This window comes from Phacochoerus africanus, chromosome 14, assembly GCF_016906955.1.
Source record: "Phacochoerus africanus isolate WHEZ1 chromosome 14, ROS_Pafr_v1, whole genome shotgun sequence".
In the NCBI taxonomy this organism is placed as follows: domain Eukaryota; kingdom Metazoa; phylum Chordata; class Mammalia; order Artiodactyla; family Suidae; genus Phacochoerus; species Phacochoerus africanus.
In genome coordinates this window covers 2283659-2303914 of record NC_062557.1, presented here as the reverse complement: position 1 = coordinate 2303914, position 20256 = coordinate 2283659, and the positions used below count along the sequence as shown (strand labels likewise).

The 20256-nt window shown below is 53.8% G+C and overlaps 1 protein-coding gene across 2 annotated transcripts in view; it reads left to right on the top strand.

Annotated features, from left to right (window-relative positions):
• The window catches only part of CCDC40 (coiled-coil domain containing 40), a 40530-nt gene extending 20702 nt beyond the window's left edge, over positions 1 to 19828 (top strand). The window contains exons 11-20 of one of the 2 annotated variants that reach the window (XM_047758439.1): positions 2405 to 2648; positions 2727 to 2909; positions 9078 to 9323; positions 10173 to 10386; positions 10850 to 11019; positions 11143 to 11234; positions 13027 to 13147; positions 16686 to 16874; positions 17867 to 18025; positions 18967 to 19828. In XM_047758439.1, the coding sequence (XP_047614395.1) occupies positions 2405 to 2648; positions 2727 to 2909; positions 9078 to 9323; positions 10173 to 10386; positions 10850 to 11019; positions 11143 to 11234; positions 13027 to 13147; positions 16686 to 16874; positions 17867 to 18025; positions 18967 to 19212 (1864 nt within the window). In that variant the 3' untranslated portion in view covers positions 19213 to 19828. Of the gene's footprint in view, positions 1 to 2404; positions 2649 to 2726; positions 2910 to 9077; positions 9324 to 10172; positions 10387 to 10849; positions 11020 to 11142; positions 11235 to 13026; positions 13148 to 16685; positions 16875 to 17866; positions 18030 to 18966 lie in introns of both variants that reach the window. The other variant, XM_047758438.1, reaches the window with a different exon arrangement.
• The last annotated feature ends 428 nt before the right edge of the window (positions 19829 to 20256 follow it).

Here is a 20256-nt window from a genome sequence, read left to right as displayed (position 1 = left end):
GTATATCTTCCCTGATAAGGTGTCTTTTGTTCACTTTTAAGCCAACTGGTTTATCCCATTAACTGGATACAAGTCCTTTCCTGGATGTGCATTTTTGAAAATATTTTCCTCCCAGTCTGTCTTGTCTCTTCATTCTCTCAACAGTGTTTTCATTTTGATGAAATCCAATTAATTTTTTTTCATTCGTCATTCATGCTTTTTATATCCTCTCTAAGAAATCCGCCTGACCCAGCATCATAAGGATTTTCTCCTCTATTTTCTGCTAAAGTTTTACAGTCTGAGCTCTTCCATTTAGGTATGTCATCTGTTTCAAGTAAATTTTTGTTATGGTCTGAGGTTCAGTCGTTTTTGTTTTTTTTTTTTATGTCCATCTCCAGTTGTCCTAGCACCACTGGTGGAAAGACTATTTCTTTCTCCACTGAAATACTGTGCCACCTTTGTCAGAAATCAGTCAGGTGTATGTGTGTGTGTGTGTGTGTGTGTGTGTGTGTGTGTGTGTGTGTGTCTGTGGACACTCTCCATCCTGTTCCATTTATTCACTTGTCTATTCTTTCCCCAATACCAATTGTCTTCATAGGTACGTCTTTATAGAAAATCTGGAAATTGGATGGTGGGAGTCTTTGTTCTTCCCTTACAAAATTATTTGGGCTCTTCTAAGTCCTTTGAGTTTCCATATAAGTTTTAGAATGAGCTTGTCAGTTTCTTGGGGGAAGTGAGAAACTGGCATTGAGATTGGAACTGCAATGAGTCTATAGATCAGCTTGGGGAGAATTAACACCTCGGTAACATTGAATCTTTTGCTACATGAACACAGTGTTTCTCTCCAGTATCTTTTTTTTTTTTTTTAAGCACTCAGATGTTTATTGGTACACTGGTGAAATTAGGAAAAACACCTAGAGTACTGGAAAAAGCCTAATTGTATATCAATGAGGTAGGTATTTAAAATACTGTCTGGTCATTGAAAAGAATCAAGGCGATTTCTGTGTACACTGATATTGAATATCTCTCAGGTAAGCACAAGAAAAAGTAGAATAGGATATACTAAGCTTGTAACTTTTTAAGTGGAGAGAAATGTATAAATACCCACAAACATAACGTTTATATATGCATGAGATATATATGGAAAGGCATTTAAGAAACAGTAACAGGTTGGTTGGGGAGGAGAATCAAAGACCTGAGAATAGATGTGAGAAAAATATGGAAGGTATTCTTCTAGTTCAAGAAGAAAGTGCTTTTTGAATTTTTGAGTAAGAACTTATTCAAAGGATAAGATAATATAAGTGGAGAAAAGTATGTTTAAATTACAACTGGACAGGTCAGAATGAAAGGGAGAAAATGTCTCATGCACAAAAATTCAAATTCCATTTTCCAGGATCTGCATTTTTAAATTTGACATCAATTATGGGTACTTTCTTCTTTTTAGCATTTTAAAAATTATGGTTGATTTACAGTGTTGTGCCAATTTCTGCTGTACAGCAAAGTGACCCTGTCATATATGTAGCTGTATGTGTGTGTGTGTGTGTGTGTGTGTGTGTTCCCTTTTTTGTATTATTTTCCATCGTGGTCTGTCCCAAGAGACTGAATATAGTTCCCTGTGCAGTGCAGCAGGACCTCATTGCCTAGCCATTCTAAATGTAATAGTTTGCATCTACTAACCCCAAACCCCTCATCCATCCCACTCCCTCCCCCTCCCCCTCCCCTTCATGGCCAGTATGCTGAGGGGATTTGAAGAAATGCCACCATGTTCTTCCAAGCCACCCCATTTACTGCGTGTGCCTCAAATGTGCTGAACTTCGTGTTCATGTGTACAAAACTGAGTTGACATCATTTCCTTTCCAAGATGAGGGCCATGACTAAGGGAAATGGGCTGGTAGCTACACCCCACCCCCCAACCCTCGCATAAGGCCAGTCTCCTGCCCTTTCTCCCCTCCCATGATCACAACGTTAGAAGTTTAGACTTGGACTTGAGATGGGTAATAGTATTTCTAACACATTAGAAACCAGCAGTCAAGATTCAACTACTGGAGTTCCCGTCGTGGCGCAGTGGTTAACGAATCCGACTAGGAACCATGAGGTTGCGGGTTCGGTCCCTGCCCTTGCTCAGTGGGTTAACGATCCGGCGTGGCCGTGAGCTGTGGTGTAGGTTGCAGACGCGGCTCGGATCCCGCATTGCTGTGTCTCTGGCATAGGCCGGTGGCTACAGCTCTGATTCGAGCCCTAGCCTGGGAACCTCCATATGCCGCGGGAGCGGCCCAAAGAAATAGCAAAAAAAAAAAAAAGATTCAACTACTAAGAGTTGGTTTCCTAGTTTCTTTCTTGTCCCACCGTGAGCTGCCTCTAGGAGAGGCACCGCTGCACCCACTGGTGTTCTGAGGTCCTGGCTTTACTCTCTCAATTTTGGCAGCGAATGCCAGCATCAAGCCAAGTCCATGGACGGTGAGCTCGAAGCCTATAAGAAATCCATCGTGAAGGAGGAAGAAAAGAACGAGAAACTGGCCAGCATCCTGAATCGGGCAGAGACGGAAGCCAGCCTGATGCAGAAACTGACGGCGCAGTGCCTGGCCAAGGAGGAGGCCCTGCAGAACGAGTTCAGCACCTACAGGCTCACCCTGCTGGACACAGAGGACGCGCTGGGCAAGGCCCAAATGGTACAGCCACGTTCCCCACCACAGGGTGTGTCTCCTGGCCTCCTTCACAGCATCCACCCTCTGACTCTTTCTTTCCAGGAATACGCAGCCACCATGGGCGAATTGCAGACTCTCCACCAGACCGTCCAGCACGAGCTGGAGCTGAGGAGGAAGACGGAGGCCTCCATTGTGGAGAAGCTGCAGGAACACATGACCTCCAACAAGATGACCAAGTACTTCCACCAGCTCATCCTGAAGCTCCAGAAGGAAAAGACCAACCTGGTACGCCACCTGCACACACCTAGGCCCCCAGGGGTGGGGCTCTGGGGGGAGTGGGGGTGGGTCCAGCGCTCAAGGGGAACAGACTGCACGCAGCAGGACTGGCGTGAGCAAGGGGTGCTCAGCATGTTTATTCACCTTTCATTTTTTTTCTAGTTGTAAAAGTGATGCATTTTTAATTGTAGAAAACCTAGAAATGCAGAAAGGTATAAGAAGAAAACAAGACAGCTGCAATCCCACTGTCCAGACGTGATGTATTCTGAAATTGTGATGTATTTCCTTCTGGAAATTTTTCTAAACACACATGATCGTACTCACACACACAAAGGCACACAGAAACTTACATGCCCATACACATCCCCATGCACACAGGTGAGCAAATGCACACACACAAGTATGCACACATTAGTGCATCATGTTCACACGCATGAACACGTGTGAAGACACACATGCACACACAACCCTAAAGGACATATATTACTATATATCAGTTTTTAAGCCATTTTAGTCTGTTTTCATTAATTTTACTGAAAAATGACACAAAGAGAAAAGTACACAAACAGCAAGTTTAGGAGTGGGCTTTTTCCTATGCTTGTAATGTTTTATTTTACATTATTGGCTGTATTCAACATTTTCCATTAAATAGCCTTAGAAAAAGTACATCACATTTCACTCTGCAAATGTACATGTTTTGTTTAGTAATTCTCTTATACACTTCAGGTTGTTTCTAGGTTTTATTTTTTTAATATAGAATAATGGAAAGTATAATTCCTTTACTGAGGACAGTTCTCGTTTCTATATATATATATATTTTTTTTTTTTGTCTTTTTGCCATTTCTTGGGCCGCTCTCACAGCATATGGAGATTCCCAGGCTAGGGGTCCAATCGGAGCTGTAGCCACCAGCCTATGCCAGAGCCACAGCAACACGGGGTCTGAGCCGTGTCTGCAACCTTCACCACAGCTCACAGCAATGCCGGATCCCCACCCCACTGAGCAAGGCCAGGGATTGAACCTGCAACCTCATGGTTCCCTAGTCGTATTCATTAACCACTGCGCCACAATGGGAACTCCCTCGTTTCTATTTTTTTATAATGATTTTTATTTTTTCCATTATAGCTGATTTACAGTGTTCTGTCAACTTTCTGCTGCACAGCAAGGTGACCCAGTAACACATACATGTACACATTCTTTTTTCTCACCTTATCATGCTCCATCACAAGTGACCAGACATAGTTGCCAATGCTATATAGCAGGATCCCATTGCTTATCCATTCCAAAGGTTATAGTTTGCATCTATTAACCCCAAATTCCTAGTCCCTCCCCCACCCTCCCCCTCCCTCTTGCTTCCATGTCTTGGCTATTGTGAATAGTGCCGCAGTGAACATGCAGGTGCATATTTCTTTTTCAAGGAAAGTTTTGTCCGGGTATATGCCCAAGAGTGGGATTGCTGGGTCGTATGGTAGTTCTATGTATAGTTTTCTAAGGTACTTCCCATAGTGGTTGTACCAACTTACATTCCCACCAACAGTGCAGGAGACCAGGAGACCTGAATAGACATTTTTTCCAAAGAAGATATACAGATGGCCAACAAGCACATGAAAAAATGCTCAACATCACTGTTTATTAGAGAAATGAATCAAAACTACTATGAGGTACCACCTCACCCCAGTCAGAATGGCCATCATTAATAAGTCCACAAATAACAAACGCTGGAGAGGGTGTGTTTCTAGGTTTTAAATTTTATAAATAACTCGGCACTGAACATGCCTGCTCACACATCTTTGTGCACATATCTAAGGATAAGTTGCTGCAACAGAAACTGTGGTCAAATGGGTAGGAGCATTTTAAATGGGTTACAGAGTTGCTGGAGCCTCTGCCTCCCCAGGGTGTGCCTAGAAGTCCTGAGTGGGTGTGATGGGCCTCCTGGCCTGGGGACCTCACCCCTATCCCCAGCACGAGCTCTCTTGCTCCCCCAGGGGTATTGCTTTTCTCTGAGAAGGGGGTCCCCATATCCTTAGAAAAATAACTTGTTACTTTGTTTCTTCTTTGGCTCATCCCATGGTGTGACCCCCTGCCTTGGGCCACTGTCTACCTGGCTGGCAGCCCATACACCTGGGAGGAGGCCAGCTTGCTTCTGGCCTAGTCAGTGCCAAGAAACCAGTGAGACAGGGCTGGAATCAAGACCACACATGCCTGGATTTTCTTGGGATGACCTGGCTGATACTGGCAGAATCCCGCTAGTTCTTACTCTGGAAAATGGGAGCAAGACAACCTGCTGGGAGCAAAAGTAGGGGGTCCCAGGTTACCTTGGAGAGTCTAAGGAGTGTGATAAGTGCGAAATAACCTACCTGGCCCTGATGCAGCACTGCAGAGGCCATTCCCCAGCTCCTCAGTTGTCCCCCTTCCCCAGCTACCTGTGTGGGCAGCACGTGTACTACAACTTATGTACACAGGAGGGCAGTAAAGAGACATGCTCAAGGACTTGTTGCAGCAGTTGGAGAGTGGTGTGTGTACTACCATGATATCCACAGGAAGGCAGTAGAGTTATGTCCCAGCATTTGTTGCAGTAATTATTCAGCAGTACGTGCACTACCAGCCATGTCCACAGGAAGGCAGTATAGAGAGCCGCTCCAGCCCTTGTTGCAAGAATGGGTGGATGGTACTGTATACCATCTATGTCCACAGGAGGGCAGTAAAGAGTCCTGCTCCAGCCGCTGTTGCAAGAATGGGTGGATGGTACTGTAATACCATCCGTGTCCACAGGAGGGCAGTAGAGGCCTGCTCCAGCCCTTGTTGCAAGAATGGGTGAATGGTACTGTAATACCATCCATGTCCACAGGAGGGCAGTAAAGAGTCCTGCTCCAGCCGCTGTTGCAAGAATGGGTGGATGGTACTGTAATACCATCCGTGTCCACAGGAGGGCAGTAGAGGCCTGCTCCAGCCCTTGTTGCAAGAATGGGTGGATGGTACTGTAATACCATCCGTGTCCACAGGAGGGCAGTAAAGAGGCCTGCTCCAGCCCTTGTTGCAAGAATGGGTGGATGGTACTGTAATACCATCCGTGTCCACAGGAGGGCAGTAGAGGCCTGCTCCAGCCCTTGTTGCAAGAATGGGTGGATGGTACTGTAATACCATCTGTGTCCACAGGAGGGCAGTAGAGGCCTGCGCCAGCCCTTGTTGCAAGAATGGGTGGATGGTACTGTAATACCATCCGTGTCCACAGGAGGGCAGTAGAGGCCTGCTCCAGCCCTTGTTGCAAGAATGGGTGGATGGTACTGTAATACCATCCGTGTCCACAGGAGGGCAGTAAAGAGGCCTGCTCCAGCCCTTGTTGCAACAATTGGTGGGTGGCACATACTACCACCAATATCCACAGCAGGGTTCTGCTGCAGCATTTGTTGCAGAAATTGTTGGGAGGCATAGTGCTACCACTGATGTCCACAGGAGGGCAGTAGAGACCGGCTCAAGCCCTTTTGACGCCAATTAGTGGGCGGCACTGTACTACCACTGATGTCCACAGGAGGGCAGTAGAGTCCCAGTTCAAACCCTTGTTGCAGAAATTGTTGGGAGGCATTGTGCTGCCACTGATGTCCACAGGAGGGCAGTAGAGTCCCGCTTAAGCCCTTGTTGCAACAATTGGTGGGAGGCACTGTACTACCACCGACGTCCACAGGAGGGCGGGAGAGTCCTGCTCAAGTTCTTGTTGCAACGCTTGGTGGGTGGCACGCGCACTACCACCGATATCCACAGGATGGCGGTAGAGTGTTGCCCCAGCGTTTGTTTCAGTAATTGGTGGGCAGTGCTGTACTACCAGCCATGTCCACAGGAGGGCAGCAAAGAGTCGTGGGCCAGCATTCTTTGCATCAATAGCAAAAAACAAGTCCAGCTCTTGAAGCAGGCACTTTTTCACGTTGTTTTTTTTTTCTTTTTGGGGCCGCACCCGAAGCACACAAATGTTCCCAGGCTAGGGGTTGAATCAGAGCTGTAGCCACCAGTCTATGCCACAGCCACAGCAACACAGGATCCTTAATCAACTAAGTGAAGTCAGGAATTGAACCTGCAACTTCATGGTCACTAGTCACGCCACAGAGGGAGCTCCAGAAGTGGGCACTTTTCCTGAACCGCTCAAAACCCCTGTGGGCTGGTGGCAGATGGGGTGGGCATATCTTTGACAAAGAGCTGAGATGGTAAAGGGAGGCCGTCATCCAGGCCAGAGGGAGGTCGGGCACAGGTGAACCATGGGGCCTCTACGGTTAATTTAGGAGGGTACTGACATGCCAGGAGGAGGCCAGGGTGGTCTCAGCAGGAGGGCAGAGAGTTCGAGGGCGGCTAGGGGCATTCAGGTGCTCCAGTCGGCCTGGGTAGTGGCCGAAAGGGGACTTAGGAACTGAAGCCCTTTCAGGGTGGTGTGCACTGAGACCAAGAGGATGGCGGATGCCTTGAGGACCTGGCGGCCTTGAGTGTCCCTGCAAAGAAAGGGGTGGGTGGCACTGCCAGAGCTCAGACGGGCCAAGGTGTGACTGCAGGGAGCTGGGTGACTTGAGATGCTGGCCGGGTCTGACGTTAAACCTAAGTGTCCTGGAAAACCATCCATGATAGCTGGTCAGAGTGCGCCTGGCTGGCGGAGCCAGTCGGGGTCACGTGGGGAGGAGCAGAGGTGACCCCGGGGGCTGGGAGCTGCTGGGAGCCATTGGCTGGCAGAGAGCTGAGGATCTGCAGGCAGGAGCTGGCTGGCAGAGCCACGGCACGGGACGGGGCTGATCCCAAAGTGAGCCTGACCCGCGCTCCTCCCTCGTTCGCACGAGTGTCCTTGCGATCAGCACTCTGTCGTAGGAAGGGACGCGGGTACGTCTCTCGTCTGAAGCCAACAGAGGAGAGAGGGAGGGTTGGGCCGGCCCTCGGACAACGGACAGGCCCAAGGAGCCCTGCGCAGCCCCACCACGGGCTGAAGCTCCCGCCCTAGAACCAAGTCGGCCAAGAGGCCCAGGGTCACAAGCTTCCGGCCAGGTGGCCGACGACAGCCCACAGTAGTTTTTCTCTCCAGGACCATGTGCAGCTTTTTAGTAAAATGTAAGGACATTCCACTAAATAGAAATTGAAGGTAAGTGTTTGCCACAGGGTTATTCAGAGTAGAAATGTTGATAAGAGCCAGCAAAGCTCAGAGAGGGCAGGCATCTTGGCTTCCTTTGCCAAGGCACTCAGCTGTCAGGAGCAGTGCCCTGCGACGGCTGCGGAGCAGACAAAGCAACTCCCAGGAGGAGCTGCGACTCACTCACCAACCTCTGGTACAGGTGCAGTGAGTGCTCCACGGCTGTTCAAAATGACATGATGGGAGTTCCCGTTGTGGTGCAGCGGAAACGAATCCGACTAGGAACGATGAGGCAGCCGGTTCGATTCCTGGCCTTGCTCAGTGGGTTAAGACCACGGCATTGCCGTGAGCTGTGGTGTAGGTCGCAGGCGCAGCTCGGACCCGTGTGGCTGTGGCTGTGGTGTAGGCCGGCAGCTACAGCTCCGATTTGACCCCTAGCCTGGGAACCTCCATATGCCACAGGTGCAGCCCTGAAAAGACCTACTGACTGTGGGGCAGAGTCCTGGATGGTCACCCATTTCCACGTTTCCCCATAACGTATGTCACCGTTTGTTCCATAAGAAGAGACAGGAGGGAGTTCCCTTTGTGGCCCAGTGGTTAACAAACCCAACTAGGATGCATGAGGATATGGGTTCAATTCCTGGCCTCACTCAGTGGGTGAAGGATCCGGCGTTGCTGTGAGCTGTAGTGTAGGTTGCAGATGTGGCTTGGATCTGGCATTGCTGTGGCTGTGACATAGGCTGGCGGCAACAGCTCTGACTGGACCCCTAGCCTGGGAACCTCCATCTGCTGTAGGTGAGGCCCTAAAAAGCAAGAAAAAAGAAAGAAAAGACAAAGAAGAGATAATGCAGTTGGCTTTGTTGACTTTCTTTTCTTTTTTGGTGAGCAATCATTAGGGTTCCGGCAAGTAGGTCCTTTGACAGGTCCCGAAATGGGACCCAGAATCCTCCTCTCCTGATAATGTTTTGGAATTTCTCCAGATCAGCACCCAGGTGTCCAAGGAAAGAGAAGCCAGCCCGCTCCTCTGGAGCCTCCCAGAAAGAGAAAAATAGTTCACACACGCTTCCCTCTGCTGATTCAGGTGACACATCTTTCCAAAATTGACGGTGACATTGCTCAGGCCACCCTGGACATAACAAACACCAGCTGCAGGCTGGACATGCATCAGAAGACGCTGGCCGAGCTGGACGAGGAAGTGAGAAAAGTCAACGACCTCATCGCCAACAGCGAAAATGAAATCTCCAGGCGCACGATTCTGATTGAGAGAAGACAAGGCCTCATCAACTTTTCCAACAAGCAGCTGGAGCAGATGGTTTCTGAGCTTGGGGTGAGGCCCCAGGCCAGAGGGCCACTCGGGCTGATCCCTGTGCCTGGGGCCATTTCGGGGTCTCCTGGGGTTTAAGAAGGACTCAGGTGGGACACAGGTGTTCCCGGCCCGCCCATCTTCCAGGTGAAGCGCAGGTGCTTGTGCAGAACGCTCTGACTCCCGGGCTGTGCGCAGACCTTCTCTGTGGGCCGGCCAGTCTCAGCCACAAGCACTCACCCAGGGCTGTCTGGAGCGGTAAATAGACGTAAATACGTAAATAGGTGGTAAGACCTGACTTCCGGCCCCTGAAATTTGAATTCCATGTGACTCCTACCTGGCACAGTGTTCTCTTCTTTTGATTGTTTTGTGGCCACGGGCTGTGGATGGGACCCCGTCCACTGACCGCTGCTCTGAGTGAAGTGGTCTGACCAGTTTGGGGCTGGGAGCCCTGACCTAAGGACCCCACCCATGGCTTCACGTCCCAGAGCAGGATGGGTGGCTGGGGGCGCTCTCACAGGGAGACCTGACACCGGAGTGCGGTCTCAAAGCTGCAGCCCAAGCGGACCTGGGGGGAGTGAAGACCCTACCGCTGCCCGTCTGCTGAAAGCGCCTTCGGGAACCGGAGGCCCTGCTGCCAGTTCCTGCCCCCACAAGGCTGGGGTGTGGCAGGGCCAGGCCAGTGGGGGGGAGTGGGGGCAGCAGACCCCCCCCCCGGACTCGCATCTCCCTCAGCAGGGGAGGGGACCCAAGGACAGGGTCCCTGGTCCCTCCGAATAAGGACCCCACTCTTCTTACAGACACATGATCTCAGGGTCCCTGCCCCTGCAGCCCGCCCTGACTTAGAAGCTCTCTGGCCAACGTCACTTTCAGGGGGAAGAAGTGGGGCCCCTGGAGCTGGAGATCAAGAGGCTGACCAAGCTGACGGAGGAGCTCAGCGCCAGTGTGACCAGGGCCCAGGTGACCTGGCTCCGGCTGCAGCAGGAGATGGTGAGGGCCACCCAGGAGCGGGAGGAGCAGCTGGCCTCCCTGGACCTGTCCAAGAAGGAGATCCACATCCTGGAGCAGAAGAAGACACGAACAGAGAGTGAGCGCCCCTGCACAGCGTCCCCTCCACGGCCCCGGCCGCGGCGTCCTGGTCCCACTGGGTCAGTCTGGCACCGCAGCCCCAGAGGGAGCAGCCCGTGTCCGGGCCCCTCCGCCTGGACACATCACTCGCCGGTTTCTCCCAGAGGCCCTGCCTTCTTCTTGCTCTGCTCTTGGGGCACCAAAACCCGCCTATGGGAGGTCAGGGTCGCTGCTTTCCACCCCTGCCCCTGAGCTGGGCTGGTCTTTCCTGGGAACTCCGTGTCTGAGTGCCAGCAGCGTCCCCTTCCGTCTCCTCTGGTCGGTCAGGGGTGCAACTCTGGCAGGGGCGCCCGAAGGACGACAGGGTGGGGCCGTGGGCAGAGACCCCGATCACTAATCTTTGGGAAGGTGGCTGTGGGGCTGACGGGGCCCGGGCCTGACCCCCCCGGGGCCACCCTGGACCCCGGCCGCGCTCCCCGCAGACAAGATCGACCAGGAGAAGAAGGAGCAGAAGGAGATCCAGCGCCACATGAGGAACCTGGACAGCGACCTGAAGAAGCTCAACGTGCTGATGAACAGGAGCCGCTGCAGCTCGGAGGACCTGCAGCAGGAAAACCTGGCGACGGAGAACGAGTTCCTGCGAGCGCTCAAGGTGGGGCCCTGGGGCTGGGGCGAGGGCGGCGGGGGGGTGGGGGGGATCGGGGGCGGGGCTCAGGTGCAGGAGGCAGGTGCTTGCTGTCCTCAGCCCCGCCCACAGCCACCCTAACCCGCGCAGGCCTCGGAGCGCGAGACCATCGAGCTGCAGGAGAAGCTGAACCAGCTCAGCGAGGAGAAGGCGGCCGTGCTCAACAGCCTGGTGGAGGCCGAGTGAGTCCCGGGTACCCCGAGTGTCGCTGCCCTGCGCAGCCATGTGCGGCCACCCACCGCGTAAGCCAGGCTCTGGAACCGAGTGCAGGGGGAGGTATCCAGGGGAACAGCGCGGTGCTGGCCTCCCGCCCACGAGGCAGCCCTCACCAAATCGGCCGTCCCTGGAAATGGAGTGACTTCCTTTGGGACAAACTTATTTTAAAAATTGGACGATGTCTCTTCCTTTACCATTTTCTCTTCCTTTTTCTTCCTTCCTTTCTCACCTCTTCTCTTTTTTAAAACAAAAAATGGTTGGGAGTTCCCGTCGTGGCGCAGTGGTTAACGAATCCGACTAGGAACCATGAGGTGGCGGGTTCGGTCCCTGCCCTTGCTCAGTGTGTTAAGGATCTGGCATTGCCGTGAGCTGTGGTGTAGGTCGCAGACGCAGCTCGGATCCCGCGTTGCTGTGGCTCTGGCGTAGGCTGGCGCCTACAGCTCCGATTAGACCCCTAGCCTGGGAATCTCCATATGCTGTGGGAGCGGCCCAAGAAATGGCAGAAAGACCAAAAAAAAAGGGGGGGGGGATCTGTCTGTGTCGCCCCTTGAAGCATCCTTGAATTCCTCTGTGGATGTCCCTCCCCGTGGGTGCACGTGGAGCTGCATCTCCAGGTGGAAGGGCTCCTGAGTGGGCCGGTGGTCCCCAAGGGGTTGAGTGGCAAAGGAATCGTCCCTCCCTGTGGTTTGACAGACTCTGTCCCGCCTGGACCGATGTCTTTGCCCAGATCTTGGTCCCCACAGACTGGGGGCTGATAGAGAAGGGAAATTTCTTGCTCGCAGTCCTGGCGGCGGGCTGGCTGAGATCAGGGTGCCCACCTGGCTGGGGGGGCTCTCTCCTAGGGTGCAGTCTTCTGGCCGTGTTCTCACAGGTGGAAGGCGAGGGAGCTCCGTGGGGTCTTTTATGAGGGCGCCAGCTCCACTCAAGGGAGCTCCACTCTCAGGACCTCGTCACCTCCCCACGGCCTCCTGACCCTGTCGCACTGGGGGTCAGGGTCCCCCCATGTCCACCTTGGTGGTGGGAACACACACGTTCAGACTGCAGCAGGGGCATGTGTCTTTGCTAACACAGTAATAGCTCTCAGGCCTGTCTATTCAGGCTTTTTCTTCCTTAGACCAACTTATCTCACTTACACTCGCTTTCCTCAGCTTCCCCTGTAGCTACAGACCCACCCTCCTCATCCCACCCCCACCGCCTCAGTGACAGGCCCTGGGGCTGCCACCACCTTCTGTTCCCAGAACGGGGGACATTTGTTTCTGTTTAAACCCTCGTCTGGGAGTTCCCGTGGTGGCGCAGCAGAAGCGAATCTGCCTGGTATCCATGAGGACGCAGGTTTGAGCCCTGGCCTCCCTCAGTGGGTTAAGGATCCAGTGTTGCTGTGAGCTGTGGTGTAGGTCGCAGAAGAGGCTCAGATCTGGCATTGCTGTGGCTGAGGTGTACACAAGTGGCTACAGCTCTGTTTCGACCCCTAGCCTGGGAACCTCCATATGCCTAGGGCGCGGCCCTAAAAAAACACACACACACACAAAAAAAACCCTTAAAATTAAAAAACAAAAACCCTTGCCTGGGTGCCTTCCAATTAACCATGCCACCTGCCAAGCAAGGGCACACCCCCAGGACAGGAAGGCCAGGGTGTTCTCCTGTCGCCCGTCGCAGACACTGCCCCTTGTGCCCCAGCACAGCGCAGGGCGCTCACTAAAGCACCAGAAAGAAGCCCTTCATTCTCCAGCTCTGGCCCTGCCTGTCCTTCCCTTAAAGACACCAGATCATGCTTTGGGAGAAAAAGATCCAACTGGCAAAAGAGATGCGTGCCTCCGTGGACTCGGAGACGGGGCAGACGGAGATCCGGGCGATGAAGGCCGAGGTCCAAAGGATGAAGGTGGGTGGGGCCGGGACTTGGGCTCCGCGGAGGGAGCGCGCGCTTCCGCCCCGTGGCCTGCACTCCAGGCCCGAGGACCCCAGGCCCGAGGAGGGGCCGCGCTGTCTGTCCCCTTGCCGACCTCCTGGGTCCAGGCCCAGACAGCTGTGTGTGTGTGTGTGTGTGTGTGTGTACGTCTGTGTCTGTCTGTGTCTTTTTAGGGCCGAACCTGTGGCATATGGAGGTTCCCAGGTCCAACTGGAATTATATCGCCAGCCACACCCACAGCCACAGCCACAGCAACGCGGGATCCTTAACCCACTGAGCAGAGCCAGGGATCGAACCTGCATGGTCATGGATGCTCACTGGGTTCATTAACTGCTGAGCCATGACGGGAACTCCTTGGACAGCTCTTGTCCTTCCTGCACCAGATGATCACAGGACACACAGCTGTCTGCTCGGTGTTCATGAATCCCTCTGTGTAGGCAGTGCACTCGGATATTTTAACATGCTGGCTCACGACCCCTTCTGAGATGTATCTCACCATTGGACCAAAGAGACTCTCATCAGTGAGAGGGTTCAAAGAACACACCTTTTCCCTCCAGACCACGCTTTTCTCTCTACTGTCATCTTTAGTTGGATTTCATTACCTTAAAAAAAAAAAAAGGCTGGTAATTAAATCACAGGCTGTCACTGAGGCAAAGATCCAGGGCCTCAAGGATACACATTAGAGCAGGTAATAAAAACAAATGTGACATGGCTTTGACGATGACTTGGCTAATAATAATCCTGCTGGCTGCTGAGGTCCAGAGGAATTCTGATCAAATGTGTTTGCTGCTGCTAAGTTTAAAAAGCACTCCATTTAACTGACTTTCCAACTCCCAGAAGCCATGTGTGTCGCTTCAGCAGGTCAAACCTCCACTGCAAAGATTACACACACACACACACACGCGCGTGGATGGACGGGGCTGCCTCCACTTCCCTCCTAGTTGTGGTTTTGCTTTGTTTTTCTTAATACAAGTAGTACATATAACTCAGCAACTTATTTTCTTAAAAAATAATATGGACATTCACTCATTTTGGAACAGCTGCAGAAGATACTGTGGATATAACATAATCAAAAGGAACGGTGGCAGGGTGACGTGGAGGTTCAGAGCCAGTCTGTCGCGTGTGGTCATGACACGCGATCCAGTGATGTCCTCGCGGGCGCCACCTGACCATGTCTCCTTCGTGGGTCCGGTGCCGGGCTCTCTGCTGTGGCCACCGACCCAGGAGCCCCAGTGCACACCATCTTCCTTTCTGTGGCTTGATTTCATGCGGTTCCTCCAGCACTGTTCTTTCCAGAATCGTCTCGGCTATTCGATGTCTTTGGCCTCCCATAAAATGTCAGGAGTCAGCCTGTTGATTTCTGCCGAAGTTCCTGTTGGGATCAAGACTGGGGTGGCCCTGAGGTGGCAGCACTGTGGAGAGAGTCGCCGCCTTGGCATTGCTGAGCTTTCCAGCCCACGAGCAGGTGTATCTGTCCCTCCATTGACTCAGTCTCGTCTGATTTCCCTCCTCAGCGTTTTTAGTTTTCCGTCTCCAGGTCTTGCACGTGTTTTGTTAGGTTTATACCAAAGTGTCTCATGTTTTCTGGTGCTGTTGGAAATGGTACTTTAAAACTTTTTCAAATTACAGGGTTTTTTCCAAATTGCAGGGGTTCCCACTGTGGCACAGGGGAATGAGCGGCGTCCCTGGAGCACTGGGGTGCAGGTTCAATCCCTGGCCTGGCACAGTGGGCTAAGGATCCGGCGTTGCCACGTCTGTGGCAGCTCGGATCTGAGCCCTGGCCTGGGAACTCCACATGCCATGGGGCAGCCAAAAAAGAGGGAAAAAAAGACTTCAAATTCCAGTTGCTGATTCTTAAGGTACAGAAATACAGTTAACTTTGTACCTTGGCTTTGTTTCTGCGATTTTGCTAAACTCATTCATTTATCAGTCTTTATAACGTTTGACAGTCCACTGTGTGAAGCGGTTTCGTGGTGTTCCGTGGATTTGTGTTGCTGGTTTACACATGGAGGACGGAGCGCATGTGCAGTGCGTGTGTGTGTGTGTGTGTGTGTGTGTGTGTGTGTGTGTGTGTGTGTGTGTGTTGGAAGTTCCCCTTAGGAGGTTGCCTATTCCTATCTTGCGCTGATTTGTCTGTTGGGCTTTTTTCTTATTTTTTAGCCATTTTCAGGATCTCCTTGTACGTTGGGGTTACGCCCTTGCCTGTGACATGTTACCTCTGGTCTACTGTTTGCCTCTGCACATTTCGAATGGTCTCTTTCCACCAGAATGTGTTTGGTCTTCTGTTGTGTATCAGTCTTTTCCTCTATGGCTCCCGGGTCTCCTATACTGTAGAGAAGGTCCCCTGGCTTGAAGCTGCACAAACCGATTCCTGAGGTGTTTCAGTTGTCTGCACATACTTAGATCTTAAATCCACCTGGTGTTCATTTGGGGTCCTGGTGGGAAGAGGGGTCCATCCCCTTTCTCTCTGCTGGGGACAAGCTGTGCCGGCAGCGCTTATCTCGTCACCTGTGCTTCTCACTCAACCAAACGGCCAGTCGGTCACGTGGATGGGGTGAGACTCTGCTGTGACAGTCATTGTAACAGGCTCGCCCCAGCGGAGAGCATCTGGTCCCTGTCACTCTGGGCTCTGTTTTCAACCTGGTGGGCCAGGCCTCCCACCACCACCCTGACTTAACACGAAGATTCCTGTCTATCATTTATGTGTTTTTTTGTCTTTTTGGGGGGGGGGTGCACACCCATGGCATATGGAGGTTCTCAGGCTAGGGGTCAAATCAGAGCCGCAGCTGCCAGCCTACACCACAGCCACAGCCACACTGGATCTGAGCCTTGTCTGCAGCCATACACCACAGCTCACAGCAACGCCAGATCCTTAACTCGCTGGGCGAGACCCATATCCTTGTGGTTACTAGTCGGGTCCATTACTGCTGAGCCACAATGGGAACTCCAATCCTTTTATGATTTTATATTTTTTATGATCTCATGTCACCTTTACCTGAGGCACAGCTTACATGCACACGTGAACTTACCATAAAGCCCAGAGCACACGTACACAGCCACTACCCATGGAGACGGCGAGTGAGCTTCCACCCTGCAGAGCCCATCTCCCACCAAACCCAGCCCTCAGCCCCAGGCCTCGCACCCTTCACGCCACCGTCTCAGGAAGCCACGCCACGTTGTTCCCAGCGAGGGACTTAGCCTTGGTGCAATACAGTTAATGTTAACCAAACCACACACCCTAAGCCGAGTTCGCAGGTGTCTTGGCTGCTGTCCCTTTTCTGCTGCAGGGCCCTGGGCTGCGCTGGTCCCCGTGTCCCTCACCTGCTCCTGTCTCTCGCGGTCTCTGTGCTTCCCTGCGTGCCTGCTGTTCTTTTACAGACCTTAGCTCATCCCAACCAGCTGCCGAAGCCCCCAGGTTCCGTTTTCCCTGGGGGGTGTCGCCGGTGCAGCCAGTTGCGGTGGGAGGCGGCTCTGGCCCCCTCCCACCCAGGCCCCTGCCCCGCGCACCCAGGTCAAGCACAGGCAGCTGCTGAAGCAGCAGGAGAAGATGATCCGGGACATGGAGCTGGCCGTCGCCCGCAGAGAGACCATCTCCGCCCGGGCCGAGGGGCAGGGCAAGCTGGACAAGAGGCTGCTCACCCGGACGGACTTCCACCACAAGCAGGCGGAGCTGCGCCGGAAGGTCAGGGACATTCACAAGGTAGGGAGCCAGGCGGCCGGGAGAGACTGGGTCCTGGGGCCACCTGTACACCGGTGGCCAGTGCGTGTCACCCACCCCACCAGCAGGTGTCCAGCATCCCTGACTGGGGCCGGCTTTCTCATGTGCCACCCCCCCCCCGCCCCCGCCCCAGGTTGTGACTGCACTCTGTCCTTCCAGCCGGCCTCTGGGTGGGTCCCTCGGTCCCTCCCACTGGGGAAACACCTCCCCCGCCTCTTCTTCTGCTCCTCGTTCCCTGAGCTGCGGTCACAGCTGCTGTGTCCTGGCAGTTTACCAGACAGAGACGCGACAGTGGGGGCTGGGAGGGATGGCAGGAGCTCAGCTTCGGAATCGGTCGCCCAAGCTTCCTCATCTGCCAGTGGAGGCAGGAACAAGAACCCCCACCCCCCCACCCCCACCCCCGTCAAAGGGAGGAGAGGGTCACATGACGGAGACTTGGCTTCGGAGCCTCGCCGCAGGGGCTCAAGCCTCACCCTCGAATCGTGGCTCAGACGTATTGACCTGATATCTTGTACCCTGGCTCGCTGACCTGGAAGTGGGTCCTCACCATGGCTGTCACTCGGAGGAGTGATGGAGGGTCCTGGAACAGCCCCCGGAGGGGGTCCTGTATGAGCTGGAACAGCCCCCGGAGGGGGTCCTGTATGAAGAAAGGGCAGCTGAAAATTACGGGCTTGACCCCCCCGCTCGTCTGGATGTCACAGGAGGCGCAGAGGGCCTCTTCCGAGCCTGCTCTGTGCACATCTGAGGCCCATCCCTCTCCACCTTCCTGGCTCCTGGGGCCTCCTCTGCCCTGCTCCACCCCTTCCCCAAAGAGGGTCCCACCAGGGCTCCCCACCCCACACCCCTCTTTGGGAGCCCTCCCAGCCTGTGTGCATAGAGGGCTCTGGGGTCCTCCTAGCCTGACTGTTCCATGGGATGAAGGCCGGGGGTGGGGGGGTGGGGGGAGTCCCAGGATGCTCCTGCCTGCCCCCCAGGCCACCGAGGAGTGCACCAAAACCATCCTGGAACTGGAAGAAACTCAGAGATCCCTGAGTGAGTCCCTCGTGGAGAAGCAGGAGCAGCTGTCAAAGATGCAGTCCAAGGCCGATGAGCTCGAAGCCGACCTGGACCGGCTGGCGGCCCTCAAGCGGCAGGTAGGTGAGTCCCCAGGGCCACCAGGGCCGCTAAGCCCAGACTGATCACACACCTCACGCTTCTAATGTAGGCTCCAGGGGCCGGCACTGTCCTGGCTGCCAGGGCTGCAGAGTCGAACAAGAAAGGTGACCGTGCCCACTCCCTGGAGGTTATGTCCTGAGGGCAGGAGGACAGACAATTAGCGAAACTGATAAGAAGGACTCTGCGTATCTGGTGGTGATAGATATTATGGTGAAAAAGGAAGCAGGGGGGACATGAGGTGGATGGGCTGCACTCGTAGGTGGGGGGTCTGAGACGGCCGCGCAGAGGCAGCGCCATTTGAGGCAAGACATGAAGGGGGCGAGGGAGGGAGCAGCAGGAGCTGGGGGCTGCCTGAGCACCCCGGCTTGCTTGGCTTGGGGCACCACCCTGCCCACGGCCTCTCCCTCGGGGCGGCGTTGAGGAGAGGCGTGACTGGGCTCAGTGGGATCGCTCCGCTCTGATGTGGAGTGTGGCGTGGAAGGGCCAGGTGGGGCCAAGGAGCCTCTTGGAGGCCATCGTGGTACTTAAGGAGGACGGTGACACACGGACCAAGGGTGGTCTCGAACTAATGAGAAGCTGTCAGGTTCTGTGTCTGATTTCAAAGTCACCCCCAGCAGGGTTTGCTGCTGGACTGGATGTGTGCAAGTGGAAGAGTGGCATTGAGCGGGGCTGCAGGGTTTGGGGATGACGACGGAGTGTTGGGCGCCCGGCCTGGCACCTGGTGGGTCAGAAGATGAGGGCACAGGCTCCCCTTGTGTGTCAGCCTCGTCCCCTAGACCAGGGGACTCAGCACCTTCAGCCATTTGTCCCCTCTCCTGCAGTGCTTTCTGGCACGTCCTCAAGTCTGAGCTTGTGCCGGGCCAGTGGGTGTCCTCTTTTTAACGTGCACAGCCTGACACAGTTCTCTTGTCCCACCAAGAACCTTTCCACCCTCGTGGCCCTGCAAACGCGCCTCAAGCACCTGCAGGCCGTGAAGGACGGGCGGTACGTCTTCCTGCTCCGCAACAAGCAGTCGCTGCTGTCGGAGCTCAAGCGTCTGGAGGACCGGCTGGGCAGCATCAACAACATCCTCCACCACGTGAAGGAGGAGTACCCGCAGTTCCAGGGGGCCCTGCTCAAGGTCAGCCAGTCCATCACCAACGGGCTGGGGTCCCCTGGGCCCTAGAGAGCACCTGGACACCCCTCTTCCAAGGCGGGCCCCCAAGGAAGGGATCAGTTTTGTGCATTGTCAGGGACTTTGAATACGTGTGTCTGTCCCTGCTTTACTGAAAGTCACTGCTGCCCTCAGAGAATGACGCCACTTAAAAAAATAGGCCAGCGCTGTAGGAATTGTTTGTTTAGCCACCCAGCTGTATAAATCAGGTCAAATCCCAACGTTTCCAGTTCCATTTTCCACAAGTATTCCATTTGCAAAGCAGACCCCCGTGCCCTCGCTGGGCTTACTCGTCCAAGGAAAATGGGAAACCAGGTCTCTGTTCCCGCCCCACTCCCAGCTTGGGTTAAATCCAGATTCCCAGCTCACCGGAGCAAGTTCGGGAGGACGTGAAGCCCTTGCGGAGTCTGCAGGGCCTGACGTCTGCGATTAGACCGTGCAGGTGCAGGAACACAGACCTCCCTGTCTGTGCCCGGTCCCCACCACCCTGGTCCACCCCGGGCTCCTCCTCCCACGCTCAAACTCCTGAACACCTGCTGTCTATGGCTTCTTCGAGGGCTTAAGGGGAACGGTAATTTTACAAAGTAATTTTAAACTTTTCAGCAGGAAAATAAAGTTTTTTTCTGAATATGAAAGTGTATTTATTCTAAAACATTTCAGAAGTACATAAAGAAGCAAGGAAACCCTCAATTCCCCTCCCCCCTCCACACACACACACTGCTGGGGCTTTCTGACAAAATCACGGGGTCTGGCTCTTGTATTTCACCCTGGAAAGCCTGCACCTCTTAACATAAGCCCTTTCTCTATGGAAAAAAAGTTTCTTGTCATTGAACGTTTTCACGACAGTCGATGGGTCACGACTAAACTTCGCTGTTTTTGCCCTCCGGGTGCTGAGCACCTGTGCCCACCCCGGTTCCGGCTAGATTCCCAGGGTCGGGCCTCGGGGGCTGCCTGGCTGGCTCCGGGATGCCGAGGGCAAGTTCCCGCGTGGGCGCCACGCCCCCCCAACCGCAAAAGCTGAGGTTCGGCCTCCGCGGGGAGCGCGCTCCCCCGCAG